The sequence below is a fragment of the Salvelinus alpinus genome, chromosome 23, assembly GCF_045679555.1.
Source record: "Salvelinus alpinus chromosome 23, SLU_Salpinus.1, whole genome shotgun sequence".
Taxonomy (NCBI): domain Eukaryota; kingdom Metazoa; phylum Chordata; class Actinopteri; order Salmoniformes; family Salmonidae; genus Salvelinus; species Salvelinus alpinus.
Window position 1 is genome coordinate 17,702,705 of NC_092108.1, and position 27,411 is coordinate 17,730,115.

General features: G+C 41.3%; 1 protein-coding gene across 3 annotated transcripts in view; it reads left to right on the forward strand.

Annotated features, from left to right (window-relative positions):
* The window catches only part of LOC139550379 (ephrin type-A receptor 4-like), an 81,145-nt gene that overhangs the window by 19,025 nt on the left and 34,709 nt on the right, over positions 1–27,411 (forward strand). For all 3 annotated transcript variants that reach the window (XM_071361245.1, XM_071361244.1, XM_071361242.1), the window contains exon 5: positions 24,869–25,024. In XM_071361245.1, the coding sequence (XP_071217346.1) occupies positions 24,869–25,024 (156 nt within the window). The remainder of the gene's footprint in view (positions 1–24,868; positions 25,025–27,411) is intronic.

Below are 27,411 nucleotides of genomic sequence, written 5' to 3' on the forward strand. Positions count from 1 at the left end.
CAAATCCCCAAAACGCAATACTAAGGAAATTCCGAAAATAGCAATATACTCGCATAAACTGATATAACTCGGTTTAAAATAACTTCGTTATGATGTTTCTAACACCTATATCGAATTAAATTACAGACGGATATAGCTAAGGCCGATAACTGAGTGTTTCAAAATGCCATCCTGAGATCTTGCTTTGCGCAATGACGAACAACGAAAAGAGAGCTCCCTTCGTTCCTTGGCCTTTCATAAGCTCTGAGAACTACGTAGACACTCCATTCCACTTCTCATTGGTTACTGACATCCAGGGGAAGGCGGGTGCAGTTCATGTCGACCCATAGGATACATACAGAGCTTTAAACTGATCTGAGAACAGAGCCTCGTTTTCAGACCTTCGCAGTTCCTGTCATGAATTTCGCTGCAGAAAGAGTTCTGGTTCACCCACAGACATAATTCAAACGGTTTTAGAAACTAGAGATTGTTTTCTATCCAATAGTAATAATACTATGCATATTGTACGAGCAAGAATTGAGTACGAGGCAGTTTAATTTGGGAACGATAAATGTCCAAGTTGAAACAGCCACCCCCTGTAGTGTCAAGAGGTTATTTAACTTAATTAACAAGAAATTTGTGGAGTGGTTGAAAAATGAGTTTTAATGTCTCCAACCTAAGTGTATGTAAACTTCCGAATACAACTGTATGTGAGTGGTATCTGTGTGTGGGTGGTAATTTTGTGTGTGTATTTGTGGGTGGTATCTGTGTGTGTGTGTGTGTGTGTGTGTGTGTGTGTGTGTGTGTGTGTGTGTGTGTGTGTGTGTGTGTGTGTGTGTGTGTGTGTGTGTGTGTGTGTGTGTGTACAGTGCCTTCAGAAAGTATTTACAACCCTTGACCTTTTCCACATGTTGTGTTAAAAAGTGGGATTAAGATAGATCTACACAAAATTCACAATTCTTCCAGCTCTGTCAAGTTGGTTGTTGATCATTGCTAGACAACCATTTTCAGGTCTTGCCATAGATTTTCAAGTAGATTTAAGTCAAAACTGTAACTCGGACACTCAGGAACACTCACTGTATTTTTGGTAAGCAACTCCAGTGTAGATTTGCTTTGTGTTTTAGGTTATTGTCATGCTGAAAGGCGAATTCATATCCCGGTGTCTGTTGGAAAGCAGACTGAACCAGGTTTTCCTCTAGGCTTTTGCCTCTATTCAGTTACTTTTTATATAAAAAAACCTCCTTAGTAATTGCTGATAACAAACATACCCATAACATGATGCAGCCACCACCATCTGTGAAAATATGAAGCGTGGTACTCGGTGACGTGTTGTTGGATTTTCCACAAACATAACGCTTTGAATTCAGGACATGAAGTAAATTTCTTTGCAGTTTTACTTTAGTGCCTTATTGCAAACAGGATGCATGTTTTGGAATATTTTTATTCTGTACAGGCTTCCTTCTTTTCACTCTGTCGTTTAGGTTATTATTGTGGAGCAACTGCAATGTTTCGTCTTCAGTTTTATCCTATCATAGCCATTAAACTCCGTAACAGTTTTAAAGTCACCGTTGGCCTCATGGTGAAATACCTGAGTGGTTTCCTTCCTCTCCAGCAACTTAGTTTGGAAGGAAGCCAATACCTTTTGTTGTAACTGGGTGTATTGATACACCATCCAAAGTGTAATTAATAACTTCACCAAGCTCAAAGGGATATTCAGTGTGTTTTTTTCCCATCTACCAATAGGTGCCCTTCTTTGCGAGGCATTGGAAAACCTCCCTTGTCTTTGTGGTTGAATCTGTGTTTGAAATTCACTGCTTGACTGAGGACCATACAGATAATTGTATGTGTGGGATACAGAGATGGGGTAGTCATTCAAAAATCATGTTAAGCGCTATTATTGCACACAGAGTGAGTCCATGCAAATTATTATCTAACTTGTTAAGCACATTTTTACTCCTGTGGAGTCACTGGCCTATTCACCAAAATATGGAAAAAGTACTTTCTGAATGCACTGTAGGAGAGAGAGATGTGAATTTGTAAGATGTGTCCAAGTGTGAGAGAGATGTCAGAGAGATATTATCGCTGTAATTCACTCCTATCTACCTTCAGAGCACCCAACAGAGCATTCGGCATTTGGTTGTGTGTATTTGTGCATGTGTGGAAGAGAAATGGAGAGTGAGATGGAGTTAAAGTGGGACAGAGAGAAAGAAAGCAGGCTGGAGAGAGATTGTGGGTGCAGATAGCCGTACTGAGTGTGTAATTGCAGTAGACATCTCATCACGTCTGTCATAATTATAAGCAGATGTGGGACTTGTCCAGGTACTCAGCTCTGTTTGTGTGTGTGTGCATGCTTCTCTCTATGTGGGAGAATCCTGAATACATGATCATCACCTGTCTAGTGAGAGAGGAGAAAGAGAGAGAGATATGGGGATGAGATAGATGTATAGAGTTAGGGGGTGGGAGAACGAGAGGAGGGAGTGAAAAAGCAACATTCACAGTAAAGGTGCCCTTAAATTTCTGTCATCTTTGTAATTTACATATTCTTTTTTTTACACAAATGCAAATCCAGATAAAATGCTAATCCAACTCTTTACATAGTTGTGTGTGTACTTCTGTGTTGGTTTCTATAACCCGTCTCTCACTCTTTCTCTCTCTCGAAATAGTTAAAATACAATAGGGAAAATAAATAAATATGGGTTTTATTTACAATGGTGTTTGTTCTTCACTAGTTCCGTTTTTTTGTAGCAACAGGTCACAAATCTCACTTCTGTGATGGTGGTATTTTACCCAATACATATGGGAGTTTATCAAAAATGTGTTTTGGAATTCTTTGTGGGTCTGTGTAATCTTTGGGAAATAGGTGTCTCTAATGTGGTCATACATTTGGCAGGAAGTGCAGCTCAGGTTCCACCTCATTTTGTGGGCAGTGTGCACAATAGCGTGTCTTCTCTTAAAACCTGTTGGGGACAAGGGGTGATATTTTCACTTTTGCTGAAAATCGTATGATTTTTAAACGGCCTCGTACTCAGTTCTTGCTAGTACAATATGCATATTTTTTAGTACAATTGGATAGAAAACAACTTCTAGTTTCTAAAAACGTTTGAATTTTTTCTCTGAGTTGAACACAAGTCATTTGGCAGCACTTTCCCTGAGCAGGAAGTAGAATGCAAGATGTCTATGCTCGCTTCAACGCTCTGCCTATACATGGTCATGCCACCTATGACCCGAAACACACCTCACACGCCTTCCTCTGGGTGTCAAGAGGACGTCAGAGGAGAAATTTTGTGTTTATCTTGTTCAGACGTGAAATAATACCTATTTCTTTGACGTGACCGTCCATTTCCGGAAGTCTGAAGTGCGCGACTTTGAAGAGAGATTGTGTTTTGTTTTGCTGCCGTTTCGGATGTCAACTATCTCCGGCTCGGATTTGATTTGATAAATGAGACCATATCATCGTAATGTATGTTTTTTCAATATAGTTTAATCAGATTATTTGAATTTTTTCGGAAGTTTTGTCGTGTTCCGTCGTGTGACTTTGTTTACTTGGAGAGATCCGTGCCGCTCGACTAGTACCCATGCTAAATGAAGTGGGAAACGTACCATTCTGAATGGAATGAACGACTCATCTGGACTAAGGACATCTTGATCAACATTCTGATGAAATTTCAGCAAAAGTAAGAACCAATTTACAATGCTATTTCATATATCAGTTGTGCATGTGAACTGGCCGTGGGCGCCTAGCTGGTTCTGGCTGGCGTGGCTATGCTAATTTAGCGCTACATTTTGTTTTCGCTATAAAACATTTAATAAATCTGAAATATTGTCTGGAATCACAAGAATCCTGTCTTTCAATTGCTGCACAGTATGTATTTCTCAGATATGTTTTATGAGGAGTAATTAGGTATTTGACGTTGGTGTCTGTAAATGTTATGGCTGCTTTCGGTGCAATGTCTGATTGTAGCTGAAATGTAATTTATGATTTATACCATAAATATGCACATTATTCAAAAAAAACATATGCTATACAATAAATATGTTATCAGACTGTCATCTTATGAAGTTGTTTCTTGGTTAGTGGCTATATATATATCTTTATTTGGTCGAATTAGTGATAGCTGGTGATGGAGTAAAACACTGATGGAGGTAGAAAAGTGGTGTAATAGATTTACATATTTTGTCTTCCCTGTAAAACATTTTAAAAATCGGACATGTTGGCTTGATTCACAAGATGTGTACCTTTCATATGCTGTATTGGACTTGTTAATGTGTGAAAGTTAAATATTTTAAAAAAATGTTTTTTTTGAATTTGCCGCTCTGCCTTTTCAATGGAATGTGGGAGGAGTTCCGCTAGCGGAACCCCTGTCCTAGACAGGTTAAGAGCCAGGTCTGCCTATGGTGGCCTCTCTCAATAGCAAGACTATGCTCACTGAGTCTGTACATAGTCACAGCTTTCCTTAATTTTTGGTCAGTCACAGTGGTCAGGTATTCTGCCACTGTGTACTCTCTGTTTATGGCCAAATAGCGTTCTAGTTTGCTCTGTTTTTTTGTTATTTCTTTCCAATGTGTCAAGTAATTATCTTTTTGTTTTCTCATGATTTGGTTGGGTCTAATTGTGTTGCTCTGTGGGGTGTGTTTGTGAACAGAGGGGACTCACATATGTGATCGACCGGCTCGATTCGGTCTTATGAAGCAACATTTGTTTTTTACATTGGATAAAAGTAGAGACTCCGAGCTAGAAAATGTTGTATCATACACTACAGTTGAGGAACAATGGGAAAGTAATTATGCTTTGAAAGTTGATACGCTTGTAAACTCACTTTTGAGAAAATGGCCCTTGAATTAGTTTGTAAATTCAATCTGGAGTGCCAGAGTGCGCTCTGTGCGTTCATAAACTCAGAGAGTTGTCAGATTGTTGGTAAGTTCAAAGCGTTTCGCTCTCCGAGTGTTCAGAGCGCACACTGGATGCTCTGGCCGAGAGTAGAGTTGATCCGAGCGTTCTGTCCTAACAACGGCAGTCAAGCACCCAAGCTAACTGGCTAACGTTGGCTAGCTTGCTAGCTACTTCCAGACACAAATGAGAACACCTCACTGTGGCCATTTTAATTGTCCTATCAGAGGTAGTTAGGCTGTTTTTATGTCATCCAGAGCGGTGGTGACTGTAACTGTGCTGCTGGCAACAATTGAATTACTATTTTTTGCCAACGTTTACTGACACCGTCCATATTCAACGGGTGTTCGGAGTTCGTAAATTGGTCAGTTATTCTGCGCTCTGGCACACTCAGACGAGAGTGGTCTGCAATCGGAGTAGATAGCCAGAGCAAATTTTCCAGCTACGTCTATCGACAGTTGTCGCAGTGACATCATGAACATTCTATTGAAATGGTTACTTGCATAGTAGAGTCTTTTGTTTAGACAAGTAGCTAGCTAAACGATGAAACATAATCCCAACTCATAATGTTACTATCCTGCACGAATCTGCAGGTAGCTAACCAATAAGGTTCAGTGTTATCTAGCTAACATTAAGCTATAACTAAATTAAATTTCAAATCAAATGTATTTATATAGCCCTTCTTACATCAGCTGATATATCAAAGTGCTGTACAGAAACCCATCCTAAAACCCCAAACAGCAAGTAATCCAGGTGTAGAAGCACGGTGGCTAGAAAAAACTCCCTAGAAAGGAAGAAACCTAGAGAGGAACCAGGCTATGAGGGGTGGCCAGTCCTCTTCTGGCTGTGCCGGGTGGAGATTATAACAGAACATGGCCAAGATGTTCAAATGTTCATAAATTACCAGCATGGTCAAATAATAATAATCACAGTAGTTGTCGAGGGTGCAACAAGTTAGCACCTCAGGAGTAAATGTCAGTTGGCTTTTCATAGCCGATCATTGAGAGTATCTCTACCGCTCCTGCTGTCTCTAGAGAGTTGAACACAGCAGGTCTGGGACAGGTAGCATGTCCGGTGAACAGGTCAGGGTTCCATAGCCACAGGCAGAACAGTTGAAACTGGAGCAGCAGCACGGCCAGGTGGACTGGGGACAGCAAGGAGTCATCATGCCAGGTAGTCCTGAGGCATGGTCCTAGCAATGCAAATGGCTCTGAGATACGAATAATATTACTACACAGAACATACACATAACATTAACTAACGAGACAGCCAGCTAAGGTTAGCCAGATAGCTAACAGCGCGTTTGAACTTGACATGAAAATTACTTTCTGACAAAATAGAAATGTGTAATATCTGAAAATGTTGCTAGCTAGACTATTTTACCTGTATACATCCTCCCTCTCTGTCACAGATACCATGGTTGCCCTTAGTTTGAAGATGTAATCTGAATAGCCTTCTGTGTGTTCTCTTTTCAACTCCCTCTTAAAACCTGTTGGGGACAAGGGGTGATATTTTCACTTTTGCTGAAAATCGTATGATTTTTAAACGGCCTCGTACTCAATTCTTGCTAGTACAATATGCATATTTTTAGTACCATTGGATAGAAAACAACCTCTAGTTTCTAAAAACGTTTGAATTTTTTCTCTGAGTTGAACACAAGTCATTTGGCAGCACTTTCCCTGAGCAGGAAGTAGAATGCAAGATGTCTATGCTCGCTTCAACGCTCTGCCTATACATGGTCATGCCACCTATGACCCGAAACACACCTCACACGCCTTCCTCTGGGTGTCAAGAGGACGTCAGAGGAGAAATTTTGTGTTTATCTTGTTCTGACGTGAAATAAGACCTATTTCTTTGACGTGACCGTCCATTTCCGGAAGTCTGAAGTGCGCGACTTTGAAGAGAGATTGTGTTTTGTTTTGCTGCCGTTTCGGATGTCAACTATCTCCGGCTCGGATTTGATTTGATAAATGAGACCATATCATCGTAATGTATGTTTTTTCAATATAGTTTAATCAGATTATTTGAATTTTTTCGGGAGTTTTGTCGTGTTCCGTCGTGTGACTTTGTTTACTTGGAGAGATCCGTGCCACGCGACTAGTACCCATGCTAAATGAAGTGGGAAAGGTACCATTCTGAATGTAATGAACGACTCATCTGGACTAAGGACATCTTGATCAACATTCTGATGAAATTTCAGCAAAAGTAAGATCCAATTTATAATGCTATTTCATATATCGGTGTGCATGTGAACTGGTCGTGGGCGCCCAGCTGGTTCTGGCTGGCGTGGCTATGCTAATTTAGCGCTACATTTTGTTTTCGCTATAAAACATTTAATAAATCTGAAATATTGTCTGGAATCACAAGAATCCTGTCTTTCAATTGCTGCACAGTATGTATTTCTCAGATATGTTTTATGATGAGTAATTAGTTATTTGACGTTGGTGTCTGTAAATGTTATGGCTGCTTTCGGTGCAATTTCTGATTGTAGCTGAAATGTAATTTATGATTTATACCATAAATATGCACATTTTTCAAAAAAACCATATGCTATACAATAAATATGTTATCAGACTGTCATCTTATGAAGTTGTTTCTTGGTTAGTGGCTATATATATATCTTTATTTGGTCGAATTAGTGATAGCTGGTGATGGAGTAAAACACTGATGGAGGTAGAAAAGTGGTGTAATAGATTTACATATTTTGTCTTCCCTGTAAAACATTTTAAAAATCGGACATGTTGGCTTGATTCACAAGATGTGTACCTTTCATATGCTGTATTGGACTTGTTAATGTGTGAAAGTTAAATATTTTAAAAAAATGTTTTTTTTTGAATTTGCCGCTCTGCCTTTTCAGTGGAATGTGGGAGGAGTGCCGCTAGCGGCACCCGTGGCCCCTAAGGGTTAATATTTGCAATCAATCGCCTGAATTTTCTCCATCTCCTTAGCTATCATATTGTAATTCCACTGGGCATTCCACTGTTTTCAAAACGCGGTCCTCCAGAAAGTGGAGAACAACACTTTTGCAGTTCTACTACAGTACTCGATATCTTTTTTTAAAAAGCAGCGTTACAAAGGATTACCTACACATACTGACCAGCTCATGTTATAAACAGAAGCAAGCTACATGGCAGACCAATCCAAACTCATCTCTCGGCATTTCCAGCCCATCCATTTTCTCAGCCAATCATGGCTAGCAGGAAGGTTCCTGTCTTTTTCTGTGGCTAAACCAACTAGGCTCGTAATTTAACAATTGTATTCGTATTTACAGATGGCATGCAAGTTTGTTAATAAGACACATGTAAGTTCACATGTTCCAGAAGGCATTTCTTCCAAAAAACATATTTTGATTTCTAAAAAAAGTTTACATTCAAATGGAGTGCAACATACGCTTAGTTTCATATGTGCTTACGGGACTCTTGTCCAGGTTCATATCTCTGTAGGCGATGGCTTTGTTATGGAAGGTTTGGGAAACGCTTCCTTTTAGGTGGTTGTAGAATTTAACGTCTCTTTTCTGGATTTTGATCATTAGCGGGTATCGGCCTAATTCTGCTCTGCATGCATTATTTGATGTTTTACATTGTACACGAAGGATGTTTTTGCAGAATTCTGGTGAGCGGACCCCAGATTTCACAACCATAAAGGGCAATGGGTTATAACTGATTCAAGTGTTTTTAGCCAGATCCTAATTGAAGGCCCTTCTTGCCTTGTCTCTCAGATTGTTCATAGCTTTGTGGAAGTTACCTGTGGCTGTGATGTTTAGGCTGTGGTATGTATTGTTTTTTGTGTGCTCTAGGGCAATGGTGTCCTAGATGGAATTTATATTTGTGGTCCTGGCAACTGGACCTTTTTTGGAACACCATTATTTTTGTCTTGCTGAGATTTACTGTCAGGGCCCAGGTCTGACAGAAGCTGTGCAGAAGCTGCTGTAGGTCCTCCTTGGTTGGGCACAGAAGCACCTGATCATTGACTTCAGATTATAGTAGGGTGAGGCCTGCTGCTTCAGACTGTGCTAGTGCCCTCGCCAATTTGTGGATATATATGTTGAAGAGGGTGGTGCTCAAGCTGCATCCCTGTCTCACCCCACGGCCCTGTGGTAAGAAATGTGTGTATTTTTGCACATTTCAACCACACACTGGTTGTTTGTGTACATGTATATTATAATGTTGCAAGTTTTTTTCCCCCAATACCGCTTTCCATACATTTTTATAGCAGACTCTCAGGCCAAATTTAGTCAAAAGCTTTTTTGAAATCAACAAAGCATGAGAAGACTTAGCTTTTGTATTGTTGTAGTCTGCTGTTAATGATAATGCATAGGATTTTCCCAAGGTTGCTGTTGACACATACGTATCCCACGGTAGTTATTAAGATCACATTTGTCCTTGGTTCCAAATATTGGGGAAGATGCCAGAGCTGAGGATGATGTTAAAGAGTTTAAGTATAGAAAATTGGAGTTTGTCGTCTATATATTTTATCATTTCATTGAGGATACCATCAACACGACAGGCCTTTTTGGGTTGGAGGGTTTATATTGTGTCCTGTACATTCAATGTAATTGGACAATCCAGTGGGTTGTGGAAGTCTTTAGTAGTTGATTCTAAGACACCTCACTATTACAGTGAAACGTTTTGTCCAGGAAGTTGTCTTGAAGGGATTGAATTTGTTGTTGCCTAATTGTTTTTGGTAGATTTCTACACTATTTTTGTTCCATCTATAACATGTAGGTGTACCTACCATAAAAGTCCCCTCGAACCCTATCCTGAGGATGTGGCTGTGTGTGATGTGGTGTGGGTGTAGGTCCTCTTGGTGTGGATCCTCTTGGTGCAGGTCCTCCGGGGGGGGGGCTGCATTTCTGGGAGGGTGTCTCACTGGTCTGGGCATGGTGTCCATTTCTCTATTGCTCCTGTATGAGGTGCTGGGGCTGCGGTTGAGGGCGATGTCCTTCAGGGTCCTAGCAAAGGTGGGCACTGCTGCCTTGTAGAGGTGGACCTGGTCATAAAGGCTGTTTTAGTCCAAGGTGGAGTGGTGGGCCAGGTAAATATTTGGTTTTGAGGCACAGTCCTGGTAAATGCTTGCATTCACCCGCTGTGGCAGGGTGAAAGTATTTTTGTGGTAGCAGGGTTGAGATTCTGTCTTTCTCTTTCTTGAGTCGGAAGTGCCCATGACTGTTCCAGTGTGTCAGCTGTCTTGGTGCTGGATAGAGGGAGGGACACAGAGTGATGGATAGATGGAGCGATACATGAGGGCAGGATGGACATCAGAGGGAGTTATGTGTGCCCGTTAGACCTGGGGAAAATTAGATGTTTTTCAGAGTTAACTATTGTGGAGTAGTAAACCCCAAGGCTGTCCCAATCACTGCTCTGTGGTCAAGGTATTCTTGTAAATTGTAACACAATACAGCTCCTAAATCTTCATCTGATTCCGTAATCCCTGTTCTATTCTGCTACTACCTGCCTGCAGCTCTTGTGAACTAAACCAGAGTTCCTAACCAGATGAACTATGATTTTCCTCAAAGGAGACGTGTGTCAACACCTCTGCAGTGACACACAGTGAGTGCTGTAGTTAAACACTTTCAGGACATTTGTGTAAGGGTTGGATATTATACTGTATATGACTACTCTGAGAGAGTGAGACGTCTGTCTGTCAGGCCTACCTAAACCAGGATTAGATCCTTCCTCACCAACACATACGTGCACACACACACACATATGTACGCACACATGCACGTACACACATGCACACACCTTGTGGGGACATACAATTCAGTCCAATTCAAATCCTATTTTCCCTAAACCTAACCGTACTCTTACCTTAACCTAAACCTAACGCTAGCTCCTAACCCTAGCTAATAACCCTGACCCTTAACGTAATTCTAACACTAATTCTAACCTTAACCCTAAACCCCCTATAAATAGCATTTGACTACAAAACAAAATAACAAAATGTCCTCAGTTGGTCAAATGTTTGTTTGTTTGTTTGTTTGTTTACTATTCTTGTAGGGACTCCTGGCCCCCACAAGAATAGTTAAACACGTCCACACACTGTTACACTGATGCATCTGTCACTGAATAGGTGTTGACACTCCAGAATTCATCTCTCCTTCCTCCATCAATCCACCAAACATGCTGGTAACATACTAGTCTAGGTGGATTTAGTTTCACTTTCTCACAGCTTTTAGTGTGTGTGGGGGGGGCTCAGGCTGGAGTAGGGGCGGTTGGAACCGAAAGTGAGAATATTAGCATGTCCAAATTCTCTCTCTCTCTCTCTCTCGTTCGTAGCAGAAATAAAGTATTCCACACTCATTTACTCACTCTATCTCACTCAGCATTTTCACACACACGTGAGTTGTCTCCATAGACATTAAAACTAGTACATAGTCAGTTTGAAGCATGTCATATTGCTGAATGGCACCAAAAAATCGCTAAGGATCATGGTGAAAGTGGCTGTAACTAGCACAGGATCATGGTCGATGTAGTTGTTTTCATCCTGCCTGAGAGTGTGCGCGAGCCTCCTCATAGCCTGCCGGCCCGTGATTGGTCTGTGTCAGCACGTGGTCCTGTGTGAAGACAAATGTAGTAGTTAGAACAGATCACTATTTAATTAAATATCTAGTAGTTAGAATGGATCACTATTTAATTAAATATCTAGTAGTTAGAATGGATCACTATTTAATTAAATATCTAGTAGTTAGAACAGATCACTATTTAATTAAATATCTAGTAGTTAGAACGGATCACTATTTAATTAAATATCTAGTAGTTAGAATGGATCACTATTTAATTAAATATCTAGTAGTTAGAATGGATCACTATTTAATTAAATATCTAGTAGTTAGAACGTGTCACTATTTAATTAAATATCTAGTAGTTAGAACGGATCACTATTTAATTAAATATCTAGTAGTTAGAACGGATCACTATTTAATTAAATATCTAGTAGTTAGAATGGATCACTATTTAATTAAATATCTAGTAGTTAGAACGTGTCACTATTTAATTAAATATCTAGTAGTTAGAATGGATCACTATTTAATTAAATATCTAGTAGTTAGAATGGATCACTATTTAATTAAATATCTAGTAGTTAGAATGGATCAGTATTTAATTAAATATCTAGTAGTTAGAATGGATCACTATTTAATTAAATATCTAGTAGTTAGAACGGATCACTATTTAATTAAATATCTAGTAGTTAGAACGGATCACTATTTAATTAAATATCTAGTAGTTAGAACGGATCACTATTTAATTAAATATCTAGTAGTTAGAATGAATCACTATTTAATTAAATATCTAGTAGTTAGAACGTGTCACTATTTAATTAAATATCTAGTAGTTAGAATGGATCACTATTTAATTAAATATCTAGTAGTTAGAATGGATCACTATTTAATTAAATATCTAGTAGTTAGAATGGATCACTATTTAATTAAATATCTAGTAGTTAGAATGGATCACTATTTAATTAAATATCTAGTAGTTAGAACGGATCACTATTTAATTAAATATCTAGTAGTTAGAACGGATCACTATTTAATTAAATATCTAGTAGTTAGAATGGATCACTATTTAATTAAATATCTAGTAGTTAGAATGGATCACTATTTAATTAAATATCTAGTAGTTAGAATGGATCACTATTTAATTAAATATCTAGTAGTTAGAATGGATCACTCTTTAATTAAATATCTAGTAGTTAGAATGGATCACTCTTTAATTAAATATCTAGTAGTTAGAATGGATCACTATTTAATTAAATATCTAGTAGTTAGAATGGATCACTCTTTAATTAAATATCTAGTAGTTAGAATGGATCACTCTTTAATTAAATATCTAGTAGTTAGAATGGATCACTCTTTAATTAAATATCTAGTAGTTAGAATGGATCACTCTTTAATTAAATATCTAGTAGTTAGAATGGATCACTATTTAATTAAATATCTAGTAGTTAGAACGGATCACTATTTAATTAAATATCTAGTAGTTAGAATGGATCACTATTTAATTAAATATCTAGTAGTTAGAACGGATCACTATTTAATTAAATATCACATTTTGTAGAGAACTTTAACATAATTCACTGTGGGGATCGAACTTGATCATAAACTAATTTTAAAGCCCAAAACAACATCTAAAAAAATCTGCCGATCGCAATTTATTTAGGCTTTCTAGTGCAGACCAGGGCTTTTGGCCCGGCTAAGTTGCAACACAGTAGCCGACCAGCAGAGCTCATGACTTCAAGCTCCAGACCGGATACTGGAGGCCTGGTTGTCTCCCCCCTACCTGCTTGGCTGGCAGCTTCAGCTGCTCTCATCAGGAGATTGGATACAAAAGCCAAGAAACTGACTGTTTACAGTGTGTGTGGGTATCTACTGTCCTTCCTCCTCTGTCACTGTGTGCATTCCTGCCCTGCAGGATCTTATCAGGGGGCGGGTCTCCTGTCTCTCTGAGTCTGATGGATGACCCCGGAGCTGTCAATCAAAGAGACACGCAATACCTGACCTGCCATTGACATAAAAAAAAAACACACACTTACTCTCTCTCTCACACACACACACAGTCTCTGTCTCTCACATACTCACACACATGCACAAACACACTGGCACACATACAACCATACTGGCATACATTTTGGCATACTGTGAGCTATTGAGGTGTAGCAGGAAGACAGGACACAATGCTGTGAGATGGCTTTGTCTCCATCCCACCCTGCCAGGTGGCAGAGAGGGAGAGAGAGAATGAAGAGGGAGAGAATAAGAAAGGGATGTGCAGCCATAAACTCTCTCCCCCTCTCTCTCTCTCTCTACCATACCTGCTGTCTCAACCTCTGAATTCTCGGCTTTGAAAAGCTAACTGACATTTACTCCTGAGGTGCTGACGTGTTACACCCTCTACAACCACTGGGATTATTATTTAACCCTGCTGGTCATCTATGAACGTTTGAATATCTTGAAGAACGAGTCGGCCTTAATGGACATTTTTGTTAGATATTACTGCACTTTTGGAGCTAGGAACACAAGCATTTCACTAAACCTGCAATAGTATCAGATAAATATGTGTATCCGACCAATAACATTTGATTTGATGCACTCTTATAATCTCCACCCGGCACAGCCAGAAGAGGACTCGCCACCCCTCACACCTGTGTCTGCGTGTTTTTATGCTATCAGTGCTTAATTGAGCTATAAAAAAACTATAACAATCTTTAAAGCATTCCTTTGTGTTTGAGAGAGAGAGAGAGAGGACTGATAACCCCAATCCACAAAGTGGAGACAAATTTGACCCCAATAACTACCTTGGGATATGCGTCAAAAGCAACCTTGGGAAAATCCTCTGCATTATCATTAACAGCAGACTTGTACATTTCCTCAGTGAAAACAATGTACAGTGGTTCCTCCTTTAAAAGTTGCGTCATACTGCACATCCATAGGCATACAGTTATTTTTATCCTCCACTACACAATAAGCAAGTAAATAGTTAGCTAGCTATGTTACTTATACTGCATTGCACGGAAAGGCAAGCTTACACAATTGTACATTCAATTCAATTTTGTACATTTAAATGCTTTAGCTAGATAGATTCTTTGCATCCACTGTTGCTGGTTTTCTCAGGAGTCACTAAAACATTAAACAACATGAATTGCAATGTCATACTCATGTAATAACACCAGCTAGCTAGCTGGCTAACGTTAGCTAGTCAGCTAACTTGATAAATAGCGATTTTCATAAATTAACTTTATGACAAAAAAATATGCACAACATGAATTGCAATGTCATACTCATGTAATAACACCAGCTAGCTAGCTGGCTAACGTTAGCTAGACAGCTAACTTGATAAATAGCGATTTTCATAAATTAACTTTATGACAAAAAAATATGCACAATAATTTGTCTCTACGTTAACTAACGTATTCCTCTCAAGTGTAAATTTTTTGCTTGACTCATTATGATGTTATAATTACTTACATTTTGCTTCCACCGTAATGTTTTGTCAGCCATCTTTGCTGAAGAAAGTCACCAGGGACGGGTGGCTCGTGTCAAATTCGTCATTGGAACCTCTAGATATGATTAGTCATATAAAAACCTTAGGACCCAAATGCATAATGGTGTTCTAACTCCCCCTTGTGGTGGTCTGGAGCAATGAATCCGTGACGCTGGGTACCTCTAAGTCCCGCGGTGCAAGCTGGCAACTTTTAAAGGAGGAACCACTGTACTGAGAAAATGTCAAATTGGCTTTTTACCAAATTACCGTACGATAGACCACGTATTCAGCCTGCACACCCTAACTGACAAACAAACCAAAACAAATGCAACATCTTCTCATGCTTTTGGTGACTCAATTTGGCATGGTCTGCTATACAAATGAATGGAAAGTGGTGTTGGGGGAAAAACATACGACATCATAAAATCCATGTACACAAACAAGTGTGGGATTAGAATTGGCAACAAAAAATATATATTTCCCCAGGGTCGTGGGTTGAGACACGGATGCAGCCACCTTATTCAACATATAAATCAACGAATTGGCGAGGGTACTAGAACAGTCTGCAGCACCCGACCTCACCCTACTAGAATCTGAAGTCAAATGAATACTGTTTGCTAATGATCAGGTGCTTCTGTCCCCAACCAAGGAGGGCCTACAGCAGCACCTAGATCTTCTGCACAGATTCTGTCAGACCTGGGCCCTGACAGTAAATCTCAGTAAGACAAAAATAATGGTGTTCCAAAAAAGGTCCAGTTGCCAGGACCAAAAATACGAATTCCATCTGGAGTTGCCCTAGAGCACACAAAAAACAATACATACCTCGGCCTAAACATCACAGTCACAGGTAACTTCCACAAAGCTGTGAACGATCTGAGAGACAAGGCAATAAGGGCCTTCTATGCCATCGAAAGGAACATAAAATGTGACATACCATTTAGGATCTGGCTAAAAACACTTGAATCTGTTATAGAATCCATTGCCCTTTATGGTTGTGAGGTCTAGGGTCTGCTCACCAACCAGGAATTCACAAAATAAGATAAACACCAATTGAGACTCCGTATGCAAAATTCTGCAAAAATATCCTCTGCGTACAACGTAAAACACGAAATAATGCATACAGAGCAGAATTAGGCCGATATCGCTAATTATCAAAATCCAGAAAAGACATGTTCAATTCTACAACCACCTAAAAGGAAGTGATTCCCAAACCTTCCATAACAAAGCCATCACCTACAGAGAAATTAACCTGGAGAAGAGCCCCCTAAGCAAGCTGGAACTGGGGCTCTGTTCACAAACACAAACAGACCCCACAGAGCCCCAGGACAGCAACACAATTAGACTCAACCAAATCATGAGAAAACAAAAAGATAATTACTTGACACATTGTAAAGAATTAACAAAAAAACTGAGCAAACTATAATGCTATTTGGCCCTAAACAGAGAGTACACAGTGGCAGAATACCTGACCACTGTGACTGACCCCAAAATGAAGGAAAGCTTTGACTATGTACAGACTCAGTGAGCATAGCCTTGCTATTGAGAAAGGCCGCCATGGGAAGACCTGGCTCTCAAGAGAAGACAGGCTATGTGCACACTGCCCACAAAATGAGGTGGAAACTGAGCTGCACTTCCTAACCTCCTGCCAAATGTATGACCATATTCGAGACTCATGTTTCCCTCAGATTACATTGACCCACAAAGAATTAGAAAACAAATCCAATTTTGATAAACTCCCATATCTATTGGCTGAAATACCACTGTGTGCAATCACAGCAGCAATATTTGTGACCTGTTGCCACAAGAAAAAGGCAACCAGTGAAGAATAAGCACCATTGTAAATACAACCCATATTTATGTTTATTTATTTTCCCTTTTTTTACTTTAACTATTTGCACATCGTCACAACACTGTAAATAGACATAATATGACTTCTGACATTTCTTTATTATTTTGGAACTTGTGTGAGTGTAATATTTACTGTTCACTTTTGATTGTTTATTTCACTTTTGTTTTTCCATTTCACTTGTTTTTCCATTTCACTTGCTTTGGCAATGTAAACATATGTTTCCCATACCAATAAAGCCCCTTGAATTGAGAGGCGATGTCAGCAGCAGAGTGTGAGACGCAGCAGCAAGAGATATGGAATAGTGAGAGAGAGCAAAAGAGAGAGCATTAGAGCGAAAGAGAGCATTAGAGAAAGCATTAGAGACCATGAAAGAGCGAGAGGATTAGAGAGAAGAGAGCATTAGAAAGAGAGAGCATTAGAGAGAGAGAGCATGAAAGAGCAAGAGGATTAGAGAGAAGAGCATTAGAAGAGAGGGCATTAGAGAGCGAGGATTAGAGAGACAGGAAGAGAGCGAGGATTAGAGAGAAAGGAAGAGAGCGAGGATTAGAGAGAAAGGAAGAGAGTGAGGATTAGAGAGAAAGGAAGAGAGGATTAGAGAGATTATTAGAGAGAAAGAAAGAGAGAGCATTACAGAGAGAGAGGATTAGCTAGAGAGAGAGCATTAGCAAGAGCATTAGAGAGAGCGAGAGCATTAGAGAGCGAGAGCATTAGAGAGCATTAGAGCGAGAGAGAGAGCATTAGAGAGAGAGAGAGAGAGAGAGCATTAGAGAGAAAGAGAGCGAGAGCATTAGAGAGAGCGAGAGCATTAGAGAGAGCGAGAGCATTAGAGAGAGAGAGCGAGAGCATTAGAGAGAGAGCGAGAGCATTAGATAGAGAGATGATTAGAGAGTGAGCTTTAGATAGATAGAGAGAGGATTAGAGAGAAAGTGAGCATTAGATAGATAGAGAGGATTAGAGAGTGAGCTTTAGATAGATAGAGAGAGGATTAGAGAGAAAGTGAGCATTAGATAGATAGAGAGGATTAGAGAGAGAGATGAAATGCTGAAAAACAGCACACCTGAGTTGCAAAATGCTCTGCTTAAATATTTCAACATTTTAACTTCTGGCTGTTTCCCTGATGTCTGGAACCAGGGGCTCATCTCCCCTATGCACAAAAGTGGAGACAAATCAGACCCCAATAATTACAGGGGAATTTGCGTAAACAGCAACTTGGGAAAGGTAGCATTTTGAATTCAAGAATTCAAACCTTTCATCAAGAAAAAAATTCTAATTGGCTTTCTCCCCTTTTCCCCTCCCCTGACCAACCTTACACACAATAATTAATAAACAAGTCCACCAAAAAAATGCGGCCAAAATCTTTGCTTGCCAAATATGATCGAATGCTTTTTAAAGTCAATAAAGCATGAAGGGCTATTCTACAAAATTCTACAAAGTGGGCTTGGTGGTGAGGTGTATGACTTAATAAAATGTATGTACACAGAAAACAAGTGTGCAATAAAAATCTAAAACCAAAGAACAGAATTATTATCACAACGTCGAGGTGTGAGCGAGGCTGCAGTTTGAGTCCAAATCTTTTCAAGATTTATATCAATGAATTAGCAGATATGTTGGACCATTCTCCAGCCCCAGGACTCACACAGAGGTGAAATACCTGCTATATGCTGATGATTTGGTACTTCTATCGCCAACCAAAGAAGGTCTTCAACAGAACTTTAACATTCTAGAACAATATTGCCATAATTGGGCCCTGGCAGTAAATTTAAAAAAAAATGTAATCATGATTTTTCACAAAATAAACAGATGTCAGAAATACAAATATAAATTCACCCTGAACAACACCTTGGTCTGACAATATCTGCATCGGGAAACTTTAATATGGCAGTGAATGCTCTCAAAGAAAAAGCCTGCAGAGCACTGTATGCAATAAAAATTAAATTATTCAATATCAACATCCCAATTAGGACCAAAATATTTGACAGTGTAATCCTACCAATAGCTCTTTACGGAAGTGAGGTTTGGGGGCCACTCAAACTGGACTTTAATATGTGGGACAAACATCTAATTGAAGCCCTACATGCAGAATTCTGTTGGAAAATTCAAGTCCAGAGAAATACACCAATGCATGTAGGGCAGAATTGGGCCGTTTTCCAGTGGTAATGAAAATTCTTAAAAGTTAATTAAAATCTTGGCTACATCTAAATTCAAGTCCAAATTCAAGTCTGCAATTTAAAGCACTTCAAACCCAAGAGCTGAGCCCAGAAACGAGCCCTCTCAGTCAGCTAGTGTTGGACCTAACCAACCAAGCTGACACCAGCACTGCTTCAAAAGAAATCATTCAAATAAACAAAATCATGAACCAATCAAATGACTCATATTTACAACATTGGAAAAACGAAACAAAATCCCGAAGCCGACTAAATTGCTATCTGACTCTGTCAGAGATATGAAGCAGAGACAGATCCTTACCAAGTACAGGCTGTGACCACCAATTGGCAATAGAAACCGGCAGACATAAAAAGACATGGCGACCCAAAGAGTAGCGTGTATGTGGTCACTGCCTGACAGGGGAGGTAGAAACAGAGATGCACTTTCTCCTTTACTGTGAGAAATATTCCTCACCAAGAGATTCATTATTCACAGAAATGACTACATTTGTCACGTCCTGACCTTAGTTCCTTTTTTTATGTCTCTATTTTAGTTTGGTCAGGGCGTGAGTTATGGTGTGCAGTCTATGTTCTTTTTCTATGTTGTTGTATTTCTGTGTTTGGCCTGGTATGGTTCTCAATCAGAGGCAGCCGTCGTTCGTTGTCTCTGATTGAGAATCATACTTAGGTAGCCTGTTTTCCCACTATGGGTTGTGGGTAGTTGTTTTCCGTTTCAGTGTTTGCACCATTCGGGACTGTTTCGGTTTTCATTTTGATTCTGTTGTTCTTTTTGTATTTTGTATTCATTCTCATTAAAATATATTATGGATACGTACCACGCTGCACATTGGTCCGATATTTCCTACTCCTCCTCAGACGAAGAGAAGAATCGTTACAGAACTACCCACCAAAAAAGGACCAAGCAGCGTGGTAACCAGGAGCAGAGGGTTCTGGACTCCTGGACTTGGGAGGAGATACTAGACGGTAAGGGACCCTGGGCACAGGCTGGGGAATATCGCCGCCCCATAGAAGAGCTGGAGGCAGCGAAAGCTGAGCGGCGGCGATATGAGGTAGCACGGCAGCGCGACAGGCACGAGAGGCAGCCCCCAAAAAATTGGGGGAGGGGGCACACGGGGAGTGTGGCGGAGTCAGGTTGGAGACCTGAGCCCACTCCTCGTGCTCACCGAAAGCAGCGTTGTACTGGTCAGGCACCGTGTTATGCGGTGGAGCGCACGGTGTCGCCAGTACGCGCTCGTAGCCCAGAGCGCTATAGGCCAGCCCCCCGCAAGTGCCATGCGAGAGTGGGCATCCAGCCAGGGCGTGTTGTGCCGGCTCAGCGTGTCTGGTCTCCGGTACGCCGTTTCGGCCCAGGGAATCCTGCTCTGCGTGCTGTGTCTCCGGGGCGCTGGAAGGGTGCAGTGCGTCCTATGCCTGCGCTCCGCCCGTGCCGGGCGAATGTGGGCATTGAGCTTAAGGGAGGGGTGCGAGTAGTATGCACCAGATCTCCACTGCTCACCCACAACCTGGTTCAACCTGTGCCTGCACTCTGGAGGGTCCGGGCTAAAGTGGTCATCCAGCCTGGAGGAGTGGTGCCAAGGCTGCGCACCAGGGCTCCAGTACTCCCCCACAGCCCGGTCCATCCGGTGCCTCCTCCACACACCAGGCCTCCTGTAGGTCTTCCCAGCCTGGTGGGTCCTGTGGCAGCCCCAAGCACCAGGCTGTCTCTCTGTCTCCTCCCTCCAGGTTCTCTCTCCAGGCCAGAGCCGCCCGTCTGCCCTGAGCTGCCGGAGCCGCCCGTCTGCCCTGAGCTGCCGGAGCAGCCCGTCTGTCCTGAGCTGCCGGAGCCGCCCGTCTGTCCTGAGCTGCCGGAGCCGCCCGTCTGCCCTGAGCTGCCGGAGCCGCCCGTCTGCCCTGAGCTGCCGGAGCCGCACGTCTGCCCTGAGCTGCCGGAGCCGCCCGTCTGCCCTGAGCTGCCGGAGCAGCCCGTCTGCCCTGAGCTGCCGGAGCCGCCCGTCTGTCCTGAGCTGCCGGAGCCGCCCGTCTGTCCTGAGCTGCCGGAGCAGCCCGTCTGTCCTGAGCTGCCGGAGCAGCCCGTCTGTCCTGAGCTGCCGGAGCAGCCCGTCTGTCCTGAGCTGCCGGAGCCGCCCGTCTGTCAGGAGCTGCCGGGGTCTCCCGTCTTTTCGGGGCCCGCTGCAAGGGTCCCCAGTCCGAGGTCGGCGGCGAGGGTCGCCGCTCCAAAGGCGCCACTTAAGTGGGCCAAGACTATGGTGGAATGGGGTCCATGTCCCGCGCCAGAGCCGCCACCGTGGACAGATGCCCACCCAGACCCTCCCCTATGGGTTTAGGTTTTGCGGCCGGGGTCCGCACCTTTGGGGGGGTGGTACAGTCACGTCCTGACCTTAGTTCCTTTTTTTATGTCTCTATTTTAGTTTGGTCAGGGCGTGAGTTGTGGTGTGCAGTCTATGTTCTTTTTCTATGTTGTTGTATTTCTGTGTTTGGCCTGGTATGGTTCTCAATCAGAGGCAGCTGTCGTTCGTTGTCTCTGATTGAGAATCATACTTAGGTAGCCTGTTTTCCCACTATGGGTTGTGGGTAGTTGTTTTCCGTTTCAGTGTTTGCACCATTCGGGACTGTTTCGGTTTTCCTGTTTCGGTTTTCATTTTGATTCTCTTGTTCTTTTTGTATTTTGTATTCATTCTCATTAAAAGATATTATGGATACGTACCACGCTGCACATTGGTCCGATATTTCCTACTCCTCCTCAGACGAAGAGGAGAATCATTACAACATTTATTCCAAATTTTAACTTACTAAACCCAGAGGAAAAACTAAAAATACTCATGGGCGAAGGATCAATGGCTTCTCTTGCAGCCAAATATGTATTTGCCTGCCATAGCCTGAGGGACACTGAATAATAACATCTACATAGTAAATAGTAACTTACTTATTATTAGCATTATTGTTATTATTGTTATTACTATTATTGTTATTACTATTATTGTTGTTGTTTATCATTCCAAATAGTAGTGGTACGGGTAGTAGGGTGATGGTAATGATAGCAGTTTAATGATGGTGGTGGTGGTGGTAGTAGTAGTAATGATGATGGTAGCTGTAGTACTGATGTAATGGTGAAGATGACAGTTATTTAGTTCTAAGTTAAAGTTTCATTTTCCATGTTTATATTTTTATATTTATTACATTTCTACTATATTGTTGTTATTTTTGTATTTAATTGTGTATTATTATTTACGACCATTTTATATTATTATTTTATTTTATTACAATGTATATTGTATACATTTTTGCTTCGGCAATATTGACACAATGTTTTTCATGCCAATAAAGCAGCTTGAATTTGAATTTGAGAGAGAGCATTAGTTAGAGAGAAAGAGAGAGAGTACTGGAGAGCATTAGAAAAAAAGAGAGAAAGCGTTAGAGAGGATTAGAGCGAAATAAAGCGAGAGGACATTAGAGCATAAGAGAGCGATTATTAGAGAGAAAGAAAGAGAAAGCATTGGAGAGAAATAGAGAGAGCATTAGAAAGAGAGATAGATTATTAGAGAGAAAGAAAGAGGGAGAGCATTGGAGAGAAATAGAGAGGGCATTAGAAAGAGAGAGAGATTATTAGAGAGAAAGAAAGAGGGAGAGCATTGGAGAGAAATAGAGAGAGCATTAGAAAGAGAGTGAGATTATTAGAAAGAAAGAGAGAGCATGAGAGAGAGAGAGGGGGCATTAGAGCGAGAGCATTAGAGTGAAAGAGCGAGAGGGCATTAGAGAGAGAGAGAGAGAGAGAGAGAGAGAGAGAGGGCATTAGAGAGAGAGAGAGAGGGCATTAGAGAGAGGGAATTAGAGAGAGCATTAGAAAGAGAGTGAGAGAGCATTAGAAAGAGAGGGAGAGAGCATTAGAAAGAGAGAGAGCATTAGAAAGAGAGAGCATTAGAGAGAAAGCGAGAGAGCATTAGAGAGATTAGAGAGAGAGAGCATTAGAGAGAGAGCATTAGAAAGAGAGAGAGAGCATTAGAGAGAGAGAAAGAGGATTAGAGAGAGAGCATTAGAAAGAAAGAGAGAGAGAGCATTAGAGAGAGAGAGAGAGAGAGAGAGAGAGGATTAGAGAGAGCATTAGAAAGAAACAGAGAGAGAGAGAGGATTAGAGAGAGAGCATTAGAAAGAAAGAGAGTATTAGAAAGAAAGAGAGCATTAGAAAGAGAGAGCATTAGAGAGCATTAAAGAGAGAGCATTAGAAAGAGAGAGCATTAGAGAGCATTAAAGAGAGAGCATTAGAGAGCATTAGAAAGAGAGAGCATTAAAGAGAGAGCATTAGAGAGCATTAGAAAGAGAGAGCATTAGAGAGCATTAAAGAGAGAGCATTAGAGAGAAAGAGAGAGTGATAGCGAGAGAGCATTAGAGGTAATTACAGAGTAATTACAGGGACATTCCTATAGGAATACTTCCTATGCTGATTAGAAAGAGAGGGAGAGCGCATTAGAAAGAGAGGGAGAGTGCATTAGAAAGAGAGGGAGAGAGCATTAGAAAGAGAGGGAGAGAGCATTAGAGAGAAAGAGAGCAAAAGAGAGAGCATTAGAAAGAAAGAGAGAGAGAGTATTAGAGAGAGAAAGAGAGGGCATCAGAGAGAAAGAAAGAGAGCACAGAGGGAAAGAAAGAGCGGATTAGAGAGAAAGAGGGGGAGAGGATTGGAGAGAAAGAGAAGGAGAGTATTAGAGAGAGCGTTAGAAAAAGAAAGATATAGAGAGAGCATTAGAGAGAAAGAGAGAGCGTATTAGAGAGAAAGAAAGCAAGGGGCATTAGAGAGAGAGAAAGAGGATTAGAGAGAGAGCGTTAGAAAGAAAGAGAGAGAGCATTAGAGAGAGAGGATTAGAGAGAGAGCATTAGAAAGAAAGAGAGAGAGAGCATTAGAAAGAGAGAGCATTACAAAGAAAGAGCATTAGAGAGAAAGAGAGAGAGAGCATTAGAAAGAAAGATAGGATTAGAGAGAGAGAGCATTAGAAAGCGAGCGAGCATTAGAAAGAGAGAGAGAGCATTAGAGAGAGAGGATTAGAGAGAGAGCATTAGAAAGAGAGCATTAGAAAGAAAGAGAGCATTAGAAAGAAAGAGAGAGAGAGCATTAGAGAGAAAGAGAGAGAGAGCATTAGAGAGGGTTAGAAAGAGAGAGAGCATTAGAGAGAAAGCGAGAGAGCATTAGAGAGATTAGAGAGAGAGAGCATTAGAGAGAGAGCATTAGAAAGAGAGAGAGCATTAGAAAGAAAGACAGAGAGCATTAGAGAGAGAAAGAGGATTAGAGAGAGAGCATTAGAAAGAAAAAGAGAGAGCATTAGAGAGAGCGAGAGAGAGGATTAGAGAGAGCATTAGAAAGAAAGAGAGAGAGAGAGAGAGGATTAGAGAGAGAGAGAGAGGATTAGAGAGAGAGCATTAGAAAGAAAGAGAGCATTAGAAAGAGAGAGCATTAGAGAGCATTAAAGAGAGAGCATTAGAGAGCATTAGAAAGAGAGAGCACTAGAGAGCATTAAAGAGAGAGCATTAGAGAGCATTAGAAAGAGAGAGCATTAGAGAGCATTAAAGAGAGAGCATTAGAGAGCAATATAAAGAGAGAGCATTAGAGAGCATTAGAAAGAGAGAGCATTAGAGAGCATTAGAAAGAGAGAGCATTAGAGAGCATTAAAGAGAGAGCATTAGAGAGCATTAGAAAGAGAGAGCATTAGAGAGCGTTAGAAAGAGAGAGCATTAGAGAGCATTAAAGAGAGAGCATTAGAGAGAAAGAGAGAGAGAGAGAGAGATAGAGAGAGAGCATTAGAGGTAATTACAGAGTAATTACAGGGACATTCCTATAGGAATACTTCCTATGCTGATGAGTGTGTCATTCTGTCATCATCTCCCCCCCAAACACACACACACACAAACACTGTTAGCCCCACCTTTCTCACACACACACCATGGGGGTTATGTCAAACTAAGTAGTATGTCAATGCATTTGTTGATAGAAGGACAAGTCATTGAATCTGTCTCTCTGCAGCGTGTAAGGTTGGTTTCTACAGAGCTGTGTCTACAGACGGAGCATGTTCTGAGTGTCCTCCACACAGTCACTCAGAGAAGGCGGGGGCTACTGTCTGTGACTGCAACCCAGGATACTACCGCTCTGAGACTGACCCTGCATCTATGCCCTGCACACGTAAGAACACATGGACACACACACACTGTATTTCCCCATAGGGGTATCTCAAACTTTTTCTCCTCTCTTTTCTACTTACTCCATCCTTTATTTCTCCTCATTCTCTCTCTCTCACGCCACCCTCTGTCTCTCTCTCTCACGCCTCCCTCTGTCTCTCTCCTCTCAGTCCTCCCTCTGTCTCTCTCCTCTCAGTCCTCCCTCTGTCTCTCTCCTCTCAGTCCTCCCTCTGTCTCTCTCCTCTCAGTCCTCCCTCTGTCTCTCTCCTCTCAGTCCTCCCTCTGTCACTCTCCTCTCAGTCCTGCCACTATACTGATCCAATGACTTAAGAGTAATACACCATGTCCTGAGTGGGATGAATAGTCCTCAGTAACATCTCCCTCTTTCTCCCCCTCCTCCCTCTCTCTCTCTCTCTCTCTCTCTGTAAATATGTTCTGACTGAGACCTTGGTCTGTTTGTCATAAACTTAATTATGCCTATATACAGCACATGGTTCACCCAGTCAGCCTGAGAAAACACATAGAACAGACACACACACAACAGAACAACAATAAGTACCAAAAAGGAACGTACAATGGCTTGCGAAAGTATTCACCCCCCCTTGGCATTTTTCCTATTTTGTTGCCTTACAACCTGCAATTAAAATATATTTTTGGGGAGTTTGTATCATTTGGTTTACACAACATGCCTAACACTTTGAAGATGCAGAATATTTTTTATTGTGAAACATTCCAAGACATTTAAATGTTTCCCCTTAAACCACTCAAGTGTTGCTTTAGCAGTATGCTTAGGGTCATTGTCCTGCTGGAAGGTGAACCTTCCGCTTTGCAGCTCCTTCAGGGCTTTGCAGCTCCTTCAGGGTTATCATTGGTCTCTTTGTTGCCTCTCTCTCCCAAACAGGTCCGGGACAAAGTTGTGGAGAAGTACAGCTCAGGGTTGGGTTATAAAAAAATATCAGAAACTTTGAACATCCCACGGAGCACCATTAAATCCATTATAAAAAATGGAAAGAATATGGCACCACAACAAACCTGCCAAGAGAGGGCCGCCCACCAAAACTCATGGACCAGGCAAGGAGGGCATTAATCAGAGAGGCAACAAAGAGACCAATGATAACCCTGAATGAGCTGCAAAGCCCCACAGCGGAAATTGAGTATCTGTCTGTCACGACTTCCGCAGAAGTCGGCTCCTCTCCTTGTTCGGGCGGCGTTCGGTGATCGACGTCACCGGCTTTCTAGCCATCGCCGCTCCATTTTTCATATATCCATTTGTTTTGTCTTGTTTTCATACACACCTGGTTTTCATTTCCCCAATCAATCTACTTGTATTTAATCCTCTGTTTCCCATCATGTTTTGTGTGTAATTGTCTTCATGTCAAGTAATGTTTGTTAAGCGCTTTACTTTATTGTTCCGTTTTTTGAGCGCGTTTGTTTTGTTGTGCTCCTGGTTTGGAACTATAATAAAGTGCGCTTTATTTAATCATACTCTGCTCCCCTGCACCTGACTTCGCCTTCATACACACCTTGACACTGTCCATAGGACCACTTTAAGCCGTACACTCCACAGAGCTGGGCTTTACGGAAGACTGGCCAGAAAAAAGCCATTGCTTCAAGAAAAAAATAAGCAAACACGTTTGGTGTTCGCCAAAAGGCATGTGGGAGACTCCCCAAACATATGGAAGAAGGTACTCTAGTCAGATGAGACTAAAATGTAGATTTTTGGCCATCAAGGAAAATGCTATGTCTGGCGCAAACCCAACACCTCTCATCACCCTGAGAACACCATCCTCACAGTGAAGCATGGTGGTGGCAGCATCATGCTGTGGGGATGTTTTTATCAGCAGGGACTGGAAAATTGGTCAGAATTAAAGGAATGATGGATGGCTCTAAATACAGGGATATTCTTGAGGGAAACCTATTTCAGTCTTCCAGAGATTTGAGACTGGAATGGAGGTTCACCTTCCAGCAGGACAATGACCCTAAGCATACTGCTAAAGCAACACTTGAGTGGTTTAAGGGGAAACATTTAAATGTCTTGGAATGGCCTAGTCAAACCCCAGACCTCAATCCAATTGAGAATCTGTGGTATGACTTAAAGATTGCTGTACACTAGCGGAACCCATCCAACTTGAAGGAGCTGGAGCAGTTTTGCCTTGGAGAATGGCCAAAAATCCCAGTGGCTAGATTTGCCAAGCTTAGAGAGACATACCCCAAGAGACATGCAGCTGTAATTGCTGCAAAAGGTGGCTCTACAAACTATTGAATTTGGGGGGGGGGGGGAATAGTTATGCATGCTCAAGTTCTGTTTTTTGTCTTATTTCTTGTTTGTTTCACAATAAAAAATATTCTGCATCTTCAAAGTGGTAGGCATGTTGTGTAAACCAAATGATA